Source organism: Amphiprion ocellaris, chromosome 9, assembly GCF_022539595.1.
Source record: "Amphiprion ocellaris isolate individual 3 ecotype Okinawa chromosome 9, ASM2253959v1, whole genome shotgun sequence".
NCBI classification, from domain to species: Eukaryota; Metazoa; Chordata; class Actinopteri; family Pomacentridae; genus Amphiprion; species Amphiprion ocellaris.
This window is the reverse complement of record NC_072774.1, coordinates 7,567,299-7,586,807: the sequence shown is the minus strand read 5'-3', so window position 1 is coordinate 7,586,807 and position 19,509 is coordinate 7,567,299. Positions and strand designations below refer to the sequence as shown.

Sequence of the window (19,509 nt, the reverse complement as noted above, 5' to 3'; positions counted from 1 at the left end):
GAAATAAATGCACTTAGAGGAAACGCACTTCCATGGCGAGCTGCGTGGACGCGCAAAAAGAAGACTTTTGGGTGCATTTTCAAGGGGGAGTGGAGAGGTAGGGAGGTGGGCAGCGGTGAACGAACTGACCCAGAAAAAAAAGTGTAAATAAAGCAACCCCTACCCCCGGAATGAGGCGTTACCCCTCAGACTTTCTCGATCAATCACAGGGGACAGTGGCTTCTTTTGATAAAAACCCCAAATTGTCATTGGGCAGATGCAATCATGTGACAAGCAGCACGGTCTAATTCCGACCATGTCCTCATGAAAGCAATAGTTTATAGCATAGAGGTCTCCATACGACCATAACCGGTTAAGTAGTTTATGAAAATAAACTGCTTATTAATTTTTATTATTTCCTCCCTCCCCCCCTTCCTTCCTTCCTTCCTTCTGAATCAACTCAGAATCAGCGAGCTTTCGAGACAAGCGCGGAGGAGATGAATTACGAATTTGGGCGAGAAAGTGGTTTCATCAACAGCCAGCCGTCGCTCGCTGAGTGCCTGACATCTTTCACTAACCCTGTCGGTGATGCATTTCAAAGTTCATCAATCAAGGGCTCAGCGCTTTCACAGTCGACACTGATTCCTCCTCCTTTTGAGCACACCATTCCCGGCCTGAACCCGAGCGTCCACCCACGCCACAGCCGCTCCAAGCAGGCTCTGAAAGGCTGCAGCCCGCTGCAGGCTGCGTCCCTGCCCCGGGAGTACCCGTGGATGAAGGAGAAGAAAAGCATCAAGAGGAACCAGACTTCCGCTGCTGCTGCTCCTTCTTCTTCCTCCTCTTCTTCTTCTGCTCCCGCGACAACGACTGACTCCTCTCCACTCTACTTCTCCCCCCAAGGCAAGACATGATGATTAATAACCTCCATGCACAAAAAGGCTCCTCATTGTCTGAGGATTCCCCCTCTGCAAGGAGCTGCATCCCGGGGCCTTGAGCAGCGTGGGCGTCCCTTTAAGCCAGGATAGGATTTTGATTTAAGCATGCTTAATCTCATCAAGTAACGCACTGACTTGTGATGCAGTGTAAGAGTGTTAATGTTTGACAGTAATGGAGAGTGATAGATTATTCTTACACGGGCCAGCAGCTGGCATGTTCATTAATCTTCACCCTTCGTCCTGTCCTGTCCACGCAGACCCATCATATTCTGCCTGGGGCCCATAAATCTTCCCACTCCCGGTGCTTTTCCTGCTTCCTCGCTTGCCTGCTTGCCACGAGTTTCACCCCACAGAGCTTATTTTTGCCCCCAACACACAACTGTGTTTTATTTCTCATCGCCAACCTTTAAAAAAATATATTTGCTTTATGTTTTTAGGTTCACCTGAGACGCCAGAAAGCGGCGGGAGCGGAGGAGGCGCATCCAGGAGGCTGAGGACTGCGTACACCAACACCCAACTTCTGGAGCTGGAGAAGGAGTTTCATTTTAACAAATACCTGTGCAGACCCAGGCGGGTGGAGATAGCGGCGCTGTTGGATTTAACGGAGAAGCAGGTGAAAGTGTGGTTTCAGAACAGGCGGATGAAGCACAAGAGGCAGACGCACAGCAAGGAGAACCGGGACAGCGAGGGGAAGTACGCGTGTGTGGACGACGGGCCTGAGGAGGACGACGAGTTGGAGCAGCAGGCGGCGGACGGCGGCGCGCCCCTGGAGAGGGAGAGGTATTTCCACCAGAATACCTTGACTTCACAGCCGTGTCAGAACGCGCACAATGGGGAGAACCAAAGCCCAACTGTTGCCCCTTTGAGCAGCAATGAGAAAAATCCGAAACATTTTCCAAACCCGACACCCACGGCTGCGATGCCAACAATAGGCCCGGACAATGATCATTCCCCGGGCCTCTCTTTGCAGGATTTCCAAGTTTTCTCATCCTCGTCCTCTTTCTCACCGAGTCTGTCCGATTCCACACAAAGTCCTCTGCCTTTATCCTGCGAAACTTTCGACCTTTTTGCTGAGACACTCACCACAATCGACCTGCAGAACCTGAGCTATTGAAATGTTTGATTTTAAACTCTTGTGTTTTGGTCTCAATAAATTTTAATAGATCTCACAATTAAGGTAAGTTAAAGCGAAAAAAACATCTTGCCTATATATGTGGAGTGTTTATTTCAGTATAGGCTGATAGAGGACATTTATTTTTATATGGATTTGGACTATAATTGAGCACAGTATTTTTCTTGAAATAAAACTTTACATCGATTGCAATCAGCTGCTATTGTCTTATTTCACAATAAGCAAGTTGAGAGCTTATTGATTGTGGCTGCATCATTTATTTAAAAATATGCTTTAGCCTGTGAGACATAAAACACATGAATTATCTGTGGAGCCAAAGGATATTTTCCTAACTAAAATAAATACCAAAAAAGGATGCACTGCACATAAATATAGAAGCACGAATAAATTACAAATATGTAATTCTTTGACCTACTTTTTCTTTCCTTGGCTTAGTTGGGAGTTTTTTCCTTGTGGTATCAGGACAAAAAAAGAAAAAAAAAGAAGGAGTGGAGAAAGATTCATTGCCTCTGCATGTTTAAACCCAGAAAAAGTAAATTTGCAGTGAGAATTACCTGCTAGGGGTCCCAGGCCAAAAGCTATGACTTTTCTTGGCGTTCTAATTAAATTTTATTGCCTATAAAACTCACAGGACTGAAGGTGCTTGTTTATAGCCTGATCCGCAACGTAATGCAATCTCTTGGAATTAAGAATCTCGCTCCATTGTTGTTTCCCCAAACTTTATATGATTTAAAACGATGTTTAATTCACTTAAAGTTGCACGCGTAAAACACCGTCTCCAAATCGATGCGTAAAATTGGATAATTTATTAATTAATTTGCTATCGGAGAAAGCAAAAATCGACCGTGCATATGCAGATATCAGTCAACCAACAAGACGGATTCGCGTATTTATTCCTTTTCATTTATACTAAATCGTTATGAATTTGAGATAAATCTGCATCAAACGGGTTTCATTTGCCGCTGAAGGAATTTTTCAAACCGACCAGTTGATCCTCGACTCCACGTTCACTGAGACGCAACAGCAGCTGTTTTTTTATGTTACATTATTTAATGTTTAGGGGGAAAATGCCTGATGAAAAGCCACTATTCCAGGAGATTAACAGTCACACTGATTAATTATTCTGAACGGAGTCTGCAGGCGGTACAGGCTCAGGATTTCTGCTGCAGCCTGTAGTCAGAGCTGCACTGCTGGGCTTAGAGCCTCGGAGCAAAAATAAAAAATGTGAACTGAAGTGTTAAACTGCTATTTCTGCAGGAAAAGTGATTGCAAATTGTGCATAATTCGAAAACAAAGCTGATGGAGTGTAGCAGGAGGCACTAAAGCAGTCAGATCGTGGTGTGCTGCTGAGGTTCCTGCATGCTACTAGGACCCCAGTGCATCAGAATTACAGTGTTTAAAAGACGAGTTAAACACAAATCCACCTCCTCTTATGTTTAATATTAAGAAAAATACCCAACATTTCCCCCTGGTGAGGCCTGGCTGTTAATTTTCTCCCACAAACTCATAAAATGTAGCAAAAATCTGCAGCATTTTAATTTCTACTCCTCTCCCAAATCAACGTTATTACCATCCACGCTCCACATAGTGGAAATAAACTGCATTCCTAACCCAAAACTAATCCAAGACTATGACAGGACAGAAAACACAACATTAAGGCAAAAGCATCAGTCATCACTGCATGGAAAAAAAGTGAGTGTGCAACTATGTAAACAAGTAATAAAGTGTTGTTCGGTGCCCCCAGTTGGGAATAGGAGCTAAAAAATACTAAAATGTATCATAAAAAACATCTAATGCCTGTAAAATAGAGAGTGATCCAAGTAGCTGTATGCTAAAGAAAAAATACGTAGAAATACAGTTAATAGCTGTTTGTTCAGTGCTCCCTGTTGTGAATAGGAGCCAAAAAGTACTTTAAAAAGGTCTAAACCCTGTGCCATAATATGTATTCATATATGCCATATGCTGATGCAGCTGCATTATGAATTAGCTTAACTTGCTGCACAATGTTGTACTGTGTGAGGAACTTTGCAGCATCCTCAACATGCGGATTACAAACCGATATACTGATTAAATGGGAAGGAACCGGTGAAGGGAAGGTGTTTCTAGAGGTGCCAGGCAAGCAGATGAAACTTTATGGGAAACTAAATCCAACACTGTGCCAGTAGATCCCTTCCCACAAGTGCACACAGAAGCACACACAAACACACACTTAAACACACACAGAGACACACACAGGGGTCGGAGGTCAAGCTGGCTCTCCTCTGCTCTCCAAGCTGGGAGGAACTAGTGCCGGGTCAGGAGGGGGTCAGGTTTTGAATGACCGCAGAGCATTTGTGGCTCTCAAAGAATGTACTGGCTAGTCAGATACAGCTAAACAAGAAGCGACGCTAGAAACCGTTAGAAAGATAGTAGGATTACATTTTATGTCATGTTATCATAACCTCAAGACCCACAAACATCTGCATTGTGCACAGTTTTCCATATGTGAGGCTAAAACAGAAGCAGCGCCAGAAACTGCAGAAAGCACTGTGGAGCAGTAGAATAGGATCTGAGGCCTAATTTTGCACTAAGAAGTGAGGGATCAGATTTTAGATTACATTATAATAACCTCAAGAACCAGTAACATCTACATGCTGCACCGTTTTTCATATGATGATACTGATCAAGAAGCAATGTTAGAAATTGTTTGCAGGAAGAACTGTGGAACAGTACAACATGATCTAAGGTTTAGTTTTGCATAAAGGATTAAATTTTATGTCACATTATTATGATCTCAAGAACCAGAACGTCTGCACAGTGCACAGTTTTTCATATGATTCTGATGAGGCTAAAACACAAGCAACGTTAGAAACTGTTTGTAGGAAGAACCATGGAACAGTAGAATAAAATCTGAGGTTTAGTTTTGCATTAAGGTGCAAATTATTAGATTTTATGTCACATTATAGTAACTTTAAGAACCAGTAACATCTACGTGCTGCACAGTTTTTCATATGATCAGGTTAAGCAAGAAAAAATATTAGAAACTCTTTGTAGGAAGAACTGTGGAACAGTGGAATAATATCTGAGGTTTAATTCTGCATTAAGACACAAATTATTAGATTTTATATCACATTATAGTAACTTTAAGAGCTAGAAACATCTGCATTGTGCACAGTTTTCCATATGTGAGGCTAAAACAGAAGCAACACTGGAAACTGATTGCAGGAAGAACAGTGAAACAGTAGAATAAGGTTTAATTTTGCGTTATGCAGTTTGGCTAAACAGGCGAACTGAAAGAACTGTGAAACTGTAAAATGGGATCTGCAGTTAAAATTTTAGATTAGATTTGAATTTACATCATTCTAACCTAAAGAACCAGAAATATTGTGCACAATTTTTCTTTATGATTCTGCAAAAGTAGCAGAAAAAGGCCTCCCTACAGCGTCTACATAGTGTATGATGTATCTCTGGACACATATTTCCCTCCCTGCTAAGAACCTGAAGCATTTCTACAGAGATTCAGTGTATCTGGCAGCATGGACAAATGCTCTCCAACACCTGCAGCTACAGTCAAACCTGAAACTCCTCACAAAGCCCCAGCCAGAGCTGCACTGACATTTCTGTCTCATTTCTCCACAACAACAGGCTCCACAGTTCAAAGGCTCAGTCTTTCAAGCTGGATTGGGTGATGCTGCCTGTCAAAAGATGCCTAATAAATGATTGACAGCTTTATAAACAATATGACAAAAGGCCATTTTTTTGTCTCCTTAAATACACCAGGAGGCTCAGGCTTCATGTAAGGAGATGCATCAGACAGGATGGAAAATGCCAAATAAATTTAGGAATAAACCGGTGCGTAAAAGAGCTGGCACAGGAACACCCAGAGCAGTGTTATATAATTGGCTCCTCGACTATTAATGATTCCCTGTTTAGATTTACAATGTTGACATATTCATAAACTCAAAGTGCTTGTATCACTGTAAAAAGAGACACCAATAATGTGTCCACTGAGACACTCACAGCGCGCAGAGACTTAAGTGCCAGAGAAATATTATCTGGAATCAATCAAAAATATGATCACGGCGCACGGCTTGGACTTTATTATTGCGTAAAGACGCCATTAAAGCATCAAGTCTTCAGTGGCAGTCAAAAGGGAAAAATAAAGAGCCATAAACGTCAGAGCAGGATGCTGAACACCGCGCAGGTTTGTCCTGCAGGGGAACTCAACGGGTCACTGGTAAATAATTAGCAGATTAACTTCCGTATCTCTGAGCCCCGAGCTGCTTCCGTATCATGTGAAAGTTTGCTGTTCCGCTGCTGGACGGTCCATCGCTTCAGGCAACACATTTGCTGACAATGCGCGCCATTCCCGAGGAGTTAACTACGCTTATTTCAGGTAAAAATACCGACACATGAATGTTTGTTTGAGCGCTTTGTTTGGTTTCCGTGTTGCTTTGAAGGCTTGTGTCACTAACGTTCAGAGTGTTTGTTAAAAGAGGAACCACAGACTCGACATGGGTGAAGTTTCTGTCAGTGGCATGTCAGCAGAATACTTATATTGAGCTGGAATTTCATTCATATGGAGCAAACAATGAGCGTTCAGGCTGTTGCTGTGGTGGCGTGTTGACATGTAGAAGGGTCTCCACGGCTGCTCGGCCGTGTTTCATGGGCGTAGATGTCATTTCAGCAGTCAGGGGGCACAGTCAGCACGGGTCTGGGCTCCCAGGAAATGTTGGCCATCAAATGCCTCATTTTAAAGATCATTTGGAGTCATTTTCATCTGGTGTTACACCGGAATCCAAAGCAGTTTGCAGCTTTGGGTGACTTTTAACTCATTTTTTGCACTTTGGAGCTTTTAAGTGCTGATTTAAATGGTCAGACTAATTCATTGCGTTGCCTCCATATGGTGGCAACAACTGCAAGGAAGTGCTGACAAAGTATCTGTTTTTCGTCAACACAAACTTTTCGAATACAGATTATTTCAATCAATTTTGAGATCATGATCCAGCTATTTATCGCAATAACTGAATTTGGAGACAGAAATTCTATTGCACTTTCATATTCAAATAAATAGAACACTGCTTTCACTTCCATGTGCGATTTATTTGTGTGCTAAGCAGCAAAAAAGTTGTAGCATGATGTATTGAGTTATTTTCATACATCGTGGAACCCTGAAACAAATGTACAATAACCGAGTTTTGCATTAAATAACCAAACTGGACATGTTCATAGTTGTAAAAACAGCGTTTCTCCCCTTATTTTGACTTTTACAACCGACTACAGCTTTGAATGGCTTCTGCAACATTGATGCAACACCTTTCAACACTGATTAGAGAGAACACTTGGACGTGTTTCTTTAACAGGTTTCCTGAAGCCTTTTTCCAGCAGTCCCCACCTGTGGCTGCTCAGGACCTGATGCTAAACAGAGGTCTGGGCCCACAGGGGAAAATAAAGCATCAAACACTTCATTTCCTGCATTCTGTTGAATTTGTATGCACAAATTTGTCCCTTTTCTGCATCAATTTATGCTTGGAAATGTCTTGATTTATGAAAAGAAAAAGATAAAAATCAGGCTAGTCTTCCAACTACTGATTATTTTCATTGATTAATGAATAACTGATTAGTTGCTTTGGTCTGTAAAACGTCAGAAAATGGGGAAAAATATCGATCAGTGTCTGCCAGATCCTAAGATTTTTTGTTTTATCCACAACAAAATACAAAGATTTTCAGTTTACTGTCATAGAGGAGGAAAGAAATCAGAAAATATTCACATTTGAGACCCTGCAATCAGAGAAGTTTGACGATTAATTAATACGTGCCAACTAATCGATTAAATCGACTAATCATTGCAGCTGTAATCAAGATATAAACGACTGAACAGTACGGCTGCAACCAATGAGTATTTTTGTTGTTTTGTTCAGAAAAAAACAAAAAACATCCAATTTACTGCCATAAAGGAAGAAAGAAACCAAAAAATATTCATTTTAAGCAGCTGAAATCAGAGAATTTCAATATTTTGTTATTAAAAGTTGCTCAAACTGATTAATTGATTATCAAATTACTTGGCAATTAATGTAATAATTGACAACTAATTGATTAATTGGTGCAGCTCCAATTGAGGCACAGCGAATTGATGTTTTAGCTGCTTTTCAAACTGCAGTAACATTCCGCTACAACTTTACTATTTTTATTATGGGAGGACCAGTCCACATATTCTGTATATTGATGAGGATATATTCCCTGCCTCTCCCCTGAAATCCACATCTGTTCATATATTTTCCTGTCAAATAAACACATCCCCATCAGTATCTCACTGCATGTGGATGTTTCCACCTAATATTTTGTTCAGATCTTGAACATTTCCTCAACGATGGCTTGAAAGGAGAAAACTTGAGCAAGAAGGCGAAGGAGAAGAGGGAGGCCTTCATCAGACGAATCAGGGAGGTCAAACAAGGGTACGTCTGTGTGCACCAATAAATCAAACATTTCCTGTTTTGAAGTTTGGTTACAAATGTGTCACTTAATATTTACATTCCTTTCGCTGATGCAATATTTTTAAAGCTGCTAACGTCTATTTGCCGTCTCTCCCCCCGGCAACAGTTTCCCACAAGATTTCAAGGATAAAAGTAAGTCTTTTGTTGAATCACTTTAATAACTGAGGCTGCAAAATGTAGTGGATGCACAAAAAGTAGGGCTATTTTGTCGAATGCTTGCTTTTTCTTGCAAAATACAGAATTGTTTAACCTGTTAGTGCCTTTCAAACTTCCCCAAACAGTGCAGAAAGGGAAAACCCCCCTCATAGATACACACAACAGGCTGGAAAACACTGCATTACTGTTACTTCACGGCTGCCTGTGTTTGCTCCAGTAGGCGGCGACGACTCGGATGACGAGGAGGAAATTGACAGCAACAATGACGGAGGGTCGCTGCAGTCGGAGCGCACTGACAAGGATGAGGAGACCTGCGAAGGTAAGCCAGAAACACTCAGCAGACGTCCAGAATTGACTGGCTAACTGCTCGCAAGCTGCGGATTAACGCATTGAAGCCTGGCATGAAAATATACAAATCTCGGCGTCTGCTCCTTGAAGAAAGTGACTTTGAGTGGCACAAAGAGGGAGACATTCCAACTGTAACTTGGCAACATACTTGGGAAGCAATTTGGGGGCACAACTGCTACTCCCACCGCCTCCCTCACCCCACCCCTTTGACAGCCAGAGCTTTATTGCTCTCAGCCTGGGGACTGAAAATTACTGCCACGGCTGTAGTCTTGTGAGAAAGAGAAAAAACATTATCCAGTGTACGGTAGCTTTAATCCGGTGCGCTCCATCGAGGCAATCAAGGCAAGATTTTTGCATTTGCCTTTATTTTTAAAATAGACTATCGGGGAAATCGTTGTGAAATGGTGATTAGGGGACGGGGGGTTTATGGGCTGTAAGCAGCTGCCAGTTTTATGGCTGCTCTTTCACACAAAGCAACTTTGACACAGCATTTGAACATTTGCGTTGAAGTTGCACGCTGCAAGGGGGAACCTCCTGCACTGAGAAGTTAAACATTGTTCAGTGGAGTCAAAGTGGCTTTTGCTCTCAGTTTAAATTAACCAGTGTAGGGCTGCACGATATTGACAAAACTGACATTGTGATTATCACTTTTTCTGAGCGAGATATGAAAAAATACAGGAGTGTTTACCAGATGATTTGAATAACTCTATTTGAGAAGGATAAATCATTCGCAGGGAAGTGCATCTGCATCGAAAATAAAAACTGACATAAAAATAAGCTGTTTGGAATCTTGTTTATATAGTGTATAGCCTTTTGCCTTGGATTGTCACACAGAGCTTTGTGGTGCTGAAATGTCCAAACAAAATAGTTGAGTTTCCTGCTATTATGCAAGGAAATGTTCCTGTTTTTGATCAACACCATCCTTTCTGCAGCCAGAATATTTCCATACAACCACCTATAATGCTGCACGATTATGACCAAAATTAAAATTCCAATTATCTGAATCAATGCTGAGAACATGATTAGTCTGTTTATCATGATTCTTCTATTTTCATAGCACTTTCACATTCACATAAACAGAGCGCTGCTTTCACTTCAATGTGTGTTTTATTTTAGTACCAAACTGCAAACAAAAGTCATTTGAGGTATTTGCACGTAGGAGCATCGCAGTGTCAATGCTAAATAGGAAAATTCATGCAGCCCTAAAACAAATGCGTGATTGTAAAGTCTGTTAAATGTTTTAGAAACCGTTTTGTTGTTGTTATTTTAACATTGATGAGTTCCGAGAAACCTTTTGGGTTTTTTGCCATAATTGCAATATTTCACTTTCATGTGTAACATGTTATTTATTTTTTAAATCATGCATAATGTTTCAGTTACTTGTAAATGTTTAACTATCATGTGTGATACTTCACTACTTCAGCACCATTGCCAGTATTACTTCTTAATTTTTCTATCCCTGTCTTATTTTAGCTTACTTTAACTTATTTTTATTTCCAGTAATGTATTGTACTTACACTACCGTTCAAAAGTTTGGGGTCACTTAGAAATGTCCTTATTTTTTAAAGAAAAGCTGTTTTTTTTCAGTTAAGATAACATTAATCATAAATCCAGTCTAGACATTGTTAATGTGGTAAATGACTATTCTAGCTGGAAACAGCTGATTTTTAATGGAATATCTCCATAGAGGTACAGAGGAACATTTCCAGCAACCATCACTCCTGTGTTCTAATGCTACATTGTGTTAGCTAATGGTGTTGAAAGGTTAATTGATGATTAGAAAACCCTTGTGCAGTTATGTTAGCACATGAGTAAAAGTGTGAGTTGGAAAAACATGAAATTTCCTGGGTGACCCCAAACTTTTCAACAGTAGTATACAGGGGGTCCTCGACTTACATCAGAGTTGTGTTCCTACTGTGCAACGTAAGTCGATTTTTGCTGTAAGTCGTAAATCTGCCGAAAATGTAAACATATCCGTTTGATCAGTTCTTCAGAAAAGTCATGAATATCAATGACTTTCATGCATGTATGAGTCACTTTACAAGAAGATAACAGTGTTATCTTCTTGTAAAGTGACTTAATGTTGCACTGATTTTACACTTGCCAACTAGTTCCACGTAAACAGTCCTGACGTAACGACGAAACCGTATGTCGTAAACCGAGGACCCTCGTAACCAGTTCCGACAACAACGAAACGCCGTAGGTCGAGGACGTCATAAACCGAGGACCCCCTGTATAGCTTACTGATTTCTACTAGGCACTGCATTTGTCATGTTATTTCATTCCGTTTTTTTCTGAGGAAAATGTCAAAAAAACTTCCTTTGGGAATTATCTTATCTTATCTTATCTTATCTTATCTTATCTTATCTTATCTTATCTTATCTTATCTTATCTTATCTTATCTTATCTTATCTTATCTTATCTTATCTTATCTTATCTTATCTTATCTTATCTTATCTTATCTTATCTTATCTTATCTTATTATATCTTATCTGGCTCTTTGTGTTTCTTTAACTCTTTCTCCAGGTGCCCAGCAGTTGCCACCTGTAGCAGCTCAGGATCTGCCATATGTTTTCAAAGCAGGATATCTTGAGAAACGAAGAAAGGGTTGGTGCTCTTTTCATTAAATGCTATTTAAATGTTTTTTGTTCGGAAGCAGGCAGAGAGGTGGCCTAGACACTGAAATATGTAAGCTCTCAAAAATGTACTGATGCAGTGTTTGGACTTATGTGAACAGAAATAAGAGTCTAGAAATTACAGCTGCACGGATGAGCTCACATGGTATAAAAATAACATTCAAAATTACAAAACTGTTGGCCAGACACTGCAAATAATGTCCTAAAGTAAGCACTGCCCAGCGCCAGCATTTATAGCCTCTAACAGCTTTCCAAATATACAAGAAGATCTCCTCTAGCTGTCTGTTTGTTGTTTTTCCTCCACAGATCACAGCTTTTTTGGCACCGAGTGGCAGAAGAGATGGTGTGCTCTGAGCCATCATACTTTCTACTATTATGGCAGCGAGAAAGGTACCTCTGTTTGTTTTTCTCATTTCATCCCAATTTTCCGTCAATACTGTCTTAGAAAACCCAGCCAGGTGGATTTTATCCCAGCTTTTGACAGAGCCTTTGCACTTGTTAAATCTGAACCACTGATAATGACGCTATAATTGTCTCTAACCAGACAAACAGCAGAAGGGCGAGTTCAATATCGACGGCTACACTGTCAAAATGAACGGCACCTTACGGAAAGACTCCAAGAAAGACTGCTGCTTTGAAATTTCGGCTCCGGACAAGCGAATCTACCAGGTACGAGTGTCTTCCAGTGGTGTTCTCGCTAATTTTGCTTCCTAAATTGAAAAACAAATGTGCACTTGAGAGGTGCCATGTTTAAATCTTGGAACGGAATGTGTGTACATGCACTTCACTAAATCTAAACCTTTTCATTCACTTGACACTGCCGTCTTTGCAATGTCTCGACCTGCCACGCATATTTAAAACGTGTAAATGAGCGTTCCTAACATCCAGGCTCTTCCATGCGGAACATTTTGCTATGCATAAATGCAGTATTATTTGCTTATGTTAATTAATATATGTAGAGGTGCTTATTGCACTGACTGCAGTTTTCATTTCTCGCCTCTTTCATCACAGTTTTGTGCGTCATCGGTGAGAGAGGCGGAGGAATGGGTGAAACAGATAGACTTTGTTTTGAGAGGTTTGAACAACTTTTCCAATCATGAGAACACTTTATTATGCTCTATAATGCCAGTGCTTTTTGTCTTAAATATACCAGCAAACTTCACCAAAATGCAACGTTTACTGAGCGTTCGCATGTTCACCTGTTTGTAGATATGACAGGCATCATCCCAGAAGAAGAGGAGGATGAACAGGAGATGTACGATGATATCGGACAGGCTGCTGATGCCGTTGAGCCCGAACCGATCGATGACGACATCTACGAAGAACTCCCAGGTCTGATCACACAGCAGGTTTATATATGCAGTCATGAACAGGAGGTTTACATACACTTGGAAAGACCACTCTTATTATGGCAGTGTTGAGTTTCCAATGACTCCTAGAACTGGAATCACTGAAACACATTTATCTTTGTCACAGAAAACATTTGTGTATTTTGGTTCTTTCATAGAGTTATTATGACAATATGACTCTGGTAATATGACAATATCTATTGGGTCAAAAATATGCATACAGCAATGCTAATATTTGATTAAATTAAATTTTCACCTCAACTTTTGGTAGCTGTTCATAAGATGCTGGCAAGCTTGTGGTTGTATCTTTGAACTCCTTTTCATAGAATTGGTACAGTTAAACTAAATTTGTTGTCTTTCTGACACAAACTTACTTTTTTATCATGGTCCACAGGTTCTTGGCTTGGTTTAAGTCAGGACTTTGGGGAAACCATTCTAAATTCTTAATTCTGGACTAATTCAGCCATCTCTTCGCCACTTTTGATGTATGTTTGGGGTCATTTTCTTCATGAAACACCCAGCTGCATCCAAAACCTAATATCTTGACTGATTATTTTAGGTTTTCCTGATGATTGTGGAGGTAATTCTCTGTCTGCATTATTCAGTTTGCTTTGTGTAATGCCCTGGTTTTACTGGCACCATAACAGCCCCAGAGCATAATACTGCCACCACCATGCTTGACAGTAGTTTTGGTGTTCTGGGGTTAAAGGCTTCACCTTCCCTCCTCCAAACATATTTCTGGTCATTGTGGCCTAATAGCTCAATTTTAGTTTCATCTGACCGCAGAACTTTCCTCCAGAAGGCACTTTCGTGTTCATGTGATCAGTAGCAAACCTCAGTGTGCTGCTTTTAGAGGAAGAACTTCTTTCTTTCATGGCAGCCTCTCAGTTATTGGAGATGTAAAACATGTTTGTTTTTCATGACTGTAAATCTCAGGCATCCATCAAAACATGAACAAATCGGAGATAATTCTTTGGTATGTTTTAATTTTCTGCTATTGGTTAATGCTCTGTATCAACTAACTCATCAGTATTGTTTTTTTACTTCTCCAGAGGACGACGTACCTGCTCCAGTAAAACCTCCTCCAAAAGCTGAGCCATCAAGCAAACCAGCTCTCCCTGGTCCAGGTACATAGCACTGAAATTTGTGTCTGGTTTCAAGACTGATTGGTATATTTAATGAATTAGAAGCTAACTTTCACTGCAGATACAGGAGGAAGAAGGAGATAGATCAACGAAAGATCATTCTGTCGCCTTCTAAGCTCAGGGTTTAGAAGAAGTGACTTTAGCAGAGGAAGTTCGTGTGTACAACTGAAAGTTAGCACAACACTGGAAATAACTTGAACAAAATTGGCCAACTTCCTTTTTACAATAAGCAGCATGTTGTACTTTTGTAAGAGCAAAAATATCTTGTATCTCGTGTACCTATGTGAAGACTCTTGTGGTTATCAAGCACTGAGGGTCACCACCAGACTCTAAATGGCAGCATTTTAGATGAATATATTAGTTGAGAGATCAAAACACAAACTGCCATGACTACATACTAATTGCATACTGTATACTAACATTTCTAATATACTTCTACACTGTAAAAAAAATAAATGGTTATCAACAAATTGTACCTGTATTTACAATTATTTTACGTCTTCCTTATTTTGTTAAATTATGGATAATAACTAGTAAAGTCACAAAAAATAAGAATTCATATGTTAACCATAAAAAAATGCCAAAATTACAAATAATATCAATCAAAAATCTGTATTTTTATAAATACCTAGTTGCTCTTTTGCAATATTTGATTGTAAAAATTACACTATTTTTTATTGTATTTAAATCAACAAAAAATATATTATTTTCTCTCATTTGAAAAAAAAAAGTTGTACAGTAGGACTTGAAAATTGTACATAATTTCCCCCGTTTTGGTAAATTACGGATAAAATTTAGTAAAGTCACAGAAAAAAGTATTAACTTACATCTCAACAGGCCAAAATTTTAGAGAATGTCCTTGTCAAAAACTAGTACTTAAATTGGCTAAAAATAGTATTATTTTACTGATATGTGACTTTTTTTCAGTTTGTGAAAGCTGCATCATTCCACAGATTTTTTTCTCTCAGCGTACACATAGTAGTGTTTTTCTTAGTTTGTTTTCTGAGCTCTTTCTCGACATGTTTCCCGCTAAACCTCCGTTTAATTTTTTTGCAGCCGTGCCAAGCTTATCCATTTTCCTTTCTGCATCAGTAGCAGTTTGAAACAATGCAATTAGCAAAACGCAAGGGCTGCAGTTCCGAATATACATTATGCAGCATGTCTGACCTAAGGCTTTGTTTTTTATTATTATTAATTTGACTTGTGTGCAGAATGTTCAGTACTTAGATGCTACTTCTGAACCATGAATGAATGATTTTATTTTTTAGTATTATTACTTTATTTAACACAGTCACGGCTATGGCGATATTTGTCCTATCTCCTTTGCCATTTAAAAAATAATAAATGCATTTTCACAGCAGTTTATATTTTTAAATTCTGAACCTTGAATTTTAATAATTTGATGGTTTGTTATGTGAAATGTTCCATCACATGATTCAAATTTATTACAGAACAAATAAAAATGAAAGGTTTTTCTAAAAAATTACATTGCAAATTGCAATATTTGTTAGAAAAACTGCAATGAAATCATTCAGTTCTACTCAAAACCTGCTTGGAACTATTGTGGAACTGGGACACAGCATGTGTCTTGCCTTGGTTCATGATGCCATCAGATTCAGCTGCAGGCCCTCCACTGCCTCCTGTTGGTTTTGTTCCATACTGACAATCACTGCTGCACCACAGTTACAGATATAAAATGATTTGTCTCTGTAAAAAAGAAAGCACATAATCTGTTACTCCCTCCTTTCCTGTTTTCTCCATGCAGTTGATAAGAGCACAGACTACCAGAACTACTACCAGGGCTTATGGGACTGCATAGCGGACCACCCAGACGAGCTGTCCTTCAAACGTGGAGATGCCATCTACATCCTGAGCAAGGTACGGTGAGGGCAACCCTGGAGAAAACGTTGATTTGTCTCTTGTTGAGCGTTTTCTTGATGTACCGTGAAACCAGGATTAGCTCAAACCCAAAGTGTAACGCTAAAGCTTGGGAAGGGGTTTGCAGTCGGAGTGGTTACGCTGGTTAGAGACCACCAAAAGTGAGTTATTTCTAGGCCCTCAGAGGAACCGACTATGCAGACCATTTACTGGCAGCGCCTGGCCTACCGCCTGGAGGTGGACGGCTGATGGTAAGAGGCAGACTGGGCTAGGCTCTTTCTCTGGCATTCTGACGGGGATTAGCTGTGTCACAACGGAAACTGTTTTAGTGCTGTTGGCGGAGGCCGGGCTTAGCTGGCACACGGCGCCATTCCATCACTTCCATCTGGACCGTTTCAGCGCGCTGTCGCTGCTGCCATGCCAGGCGGTGAGCGGCCCTCAGCCCACACACCTCTCAGACGTCTCTCTCACCTCGGCAAATAGGAATGTGTGTTCTCAGGAAACCCGGGCTGAGTCCGCCACTCTATTCAGAACAGGTGAGGACGTGTAGTGGACGCACAATTTCCGAGGCTTGTCAGCTAGGCCTGGGTGGGAGGACTGAGGGGCCGTTCTTTGCCTGTATTATGTAACTAAACAGGAGCCCTTTTGTACTTAACCGGTTCACATGAACGCAGAATTGGATTTTGTTGTCATACATTTAACAAGTTTTCTTTCTTTTTTTTTTTGGAGCATCGGACAGAAAATGAGTAGTGGAATTTTATGCTTTAACACGAGCATGTATAAATAAAAAAGTGTGAAATGTGCTCCATCTAGACAGGCTATATTTCCTGTCTGGTTTGGTTTCTATGGAGCAAGGAGTCAACTGAGACAGAAGGTTGTAACTGGCAAGGTCCCTTTTCAAATTCAAGTCTGCCATCTAGTGGCACGTAAAAGCAAAGAAACATGTTACTGCTGTCCTCTAGAGTGTCATGTATGCAGTACATTATTCACAGGTAGAAAATTCTCTTATATTTATTAGTATATGGCTAAATTATAATATGAAAATTGAACTTTCAGGATTTTTTTTCTTTCACGGGAAAACAATTTAATAGAAAAGGCAGCACCTTTTCACATTTAAGAGACTGAAACCAGCTACTTTTTAGTGTTTTTGTTGTATAAATGACATGACAGAACAGCAAATGATCCCAATTTTCTGTTGACCAATCACTCCACTGTTCTTTCAGCACTAATGGAAGGCCACAAATGCACAAAAGCAGACAGACCTATCAATACTCTTTGACCAAATGCCCGTTTATTACTCCTCCTTGGTGTGGAAAAAAAGGGCTCAAGAATCAAGTTGCCCTTTCACTTAGGCTGGGAGTGCCATTAGGCTGAAACCTTGGTGTTGGGGGTTGCGGCCCGCTGCGAGGGCAACGACCATAAAACCTGTCTGGACTGCAGCAGCCAGCTGCAGCTAAAGGGACGGCTGACTCCTTCCCCCTTCCTCCTCCTCCACCACCATCACTCCCTCCTCCACCACCAATTCTCCTTTCTCCCTCTTCCGTGCATCCCTCCCCCATTCCACAGCACAGAAATAGCCGGAGCGTTACAGCTGCGAGACCCCCCAGTCAGGACCTTGGTGCTGATTGTAAGGCCTCACTGAGGGAGAGTGACCGGATATGCTGCACTAAACCCCCCACAATCCCCTTCACGCACCCCATGTTGCAAGTAAACTCATCGAGAGATGTCAAATGTGCCTTAATTATGTCTTTTACAGTCTTGTTTTCTGCACCCTTTGATTCGGTAGACGTGTAAAAACTTGCTGGACGGTGTTTTTTTCGTCAGCTTTGGGGCATTTGCGTTAACGTTGTCACAGTGTGTGGTGTCATTAGTCATCCACAGCTCCGTATACGTGTTCTCATGTTGTGTCCGGCGCTCGCTCAACCGTGATTTATTTGTCAGCCGACCAACTACACAATGAGGTGTTGCCGTTTTCAAAGGGCTGCTTCAGGAAGTCGTAATGCGCACACACACACACCCTCTCACACACATCTCATGTCAGACCGCTGCATTTCCCTCCAGGGGCTTGTGACGAAATGCCGTTTTAATCATATGACGCATTTATTGAAACTGAAGTGACATTTTCTGTTTGTTTCTTGTAGTTATGTACACGAGGTTTAATCCGCTGTTAATAATTCTGATGTTTTAATGACTTTTTCGCTGTAGTCGCATCATCTGGACTATGTGACACCGACAGTAAGTCAAACCCCATCTTTATGTGACATGATGGATGGCCCATCACCACACAACTGCCAATGTTACCCCTCACTATTGATATTGCAATCTTCCTTCATCTATTACTAATATATGATCGCTTACATCCATTACTCTGTCTTGGGAATAACTGGACACAGATGTGCCCCCCCCCCACCTCCCTCCCTGTCCTTGAGTTCTGGCTTGGATTCGAAACATTGCCCAGGTTCGAAACGCGCTGATTCACGTCCCGGGAAGACTTTGATGTGAGGTCAGGCGGTCTTCCTGCAGACTCAGAGAGGGTTGTTCTCTTCTTGTCTCAGATCTCCCATCTCTCATGGTGTCTTCCTCACATCTCAGCATGCTGACAGCCATTTGGAGCTATTACTTGTCAGGCTGTGACAGATTTACGCGTGATGTGCTGCGTGCACACTGAGGAGGTTTTGTGTTGGAGTGGAAGGGGAAGTGTGCACAATCTCAAAACTGACATCAGGTAGAGAGGTGGGACGAGAAAGGTTGTCAAGTGGATGGAAAACAGATAGTTGTGGCAAAGAAAGTGTCGCTTGCTCCGCTGATTATTACTTCTAATTCTCATTATTCCTCCCATGTCTCTGCTTCTTATGTTTCCAGGAGTACCAGAGCTTCGGCTGGTGGGTCGGAGAGAAGAATGGAACTGTAGGTATTGTTCCCAAAGAGTACCTGATGGAGCTGTATGCTCTGTAGACACACCCAGACCTCATAGCTGCAAGGTTCATCATTTCACTTGCTTGTTTAGTTCAAAATTTATGACTGGAATCCCTCCTATAGTCGTTAGAAGAGGCCAATGCTATAACTGTAGCACATTTCTGAGTATTTTTCCAGAATATCTGCACTTTGCACTGCTTGTTAGTATTTATTTTCTATTCAAGGTGCTTTTTTTTTTACACTCCATCATTTCATACACTGCTTTTGGCAAATTAGAATTTTGCATATAGCAAAATTAATAAAGATTTGAGCACCTATGTTGGATGAGAGCCATTTTTTTTATTGTTTAACCTGCTGGTTGAACCACAAGGTGGCAATAGAGACTCTTCAAAGGTCAGACATGACCTCTGAGACAAAGATGGTGAAGGAAGGCAAATCTTGACATTATGTTTAAAGACCTAGCTGACAACGACCGTTAACATGAAACATGAGGGAGAAATGAATTCAAAAACCTGTGTGATGGTTGGAAGAAATCTTTAACCTGCCTACACCTAAGATGTAA

At 40.8% G+C, this 19,509-nt stretch overlaps 2 protein-coding genes across 3 annotated transcripts; both read left to right on the top strand.

Annotated features, from left to right (window-relative positions):
• The first annotated feature begins 341 nt into the window (after window positions 1-341).
• hoxa2b (homeobox A2b) lies at window positions 342-2,238 on the top strand. The gene is made up of 2 exons (XM_023299444.3): window positions 342-879; window positions 1,352-2,238. The coding sequence occupies exons 1-2, from the start codon at window positions 477-479 to the stop codon at window positions 2,026-2,028; spliced, it is 1,080 nt and encodes a 359-aa protein (XP_023155212.1). The 5' UTR covers window positions 342-476; the 3' UTR covers window positions 2,029-2,238.
• Window positions 2,239-6,210: 3,972 nt separating this feature from the next.
• On the top strand, window positions 6,211-19,264 carry skap2 (src kinase associated phosphoprotein 2). 2 transcript variants are annotated; one of them, XM_023299431.3, is made up of 12 exons: window positions 6,211-6,421; window positions 8,375-8,480; window positions 8,626-8,651; window positions 8,896-8,994; window positions 11,550-11,630; window positions 11,966-12,049; window positions 12,204-12,328; window positions 12,671-12,734; window positions 12,869-12,991; window positions 14,061-14,135; window positions 15,919-16,031; window positions 18,894-19,264. In XM_023299431.3, exons 1-12 carry the CDS (start codon window positions 6,382-6,384, stop codon window positions 18,984-18,986), a joined length of 1,029 nt encoding a protein of 342 aa, XP_023155199.1. In that variant the 5' UTR covers window positions 6,211-6,381; the 3' UTR covers window positions 18,987-19,264. The 2 variants fall into 2 exon arrangements, with proteins under 2 accessions (XP_023155199.1, XP_023155198.1); XM_023299430.3 differs by having other exon boundaries at window positions 6,221-6,421; window positions 8,893-8,994.
• The last annotated feature ends 245 nt before the right edge of the window (window positions 19,265-19,509 follow it).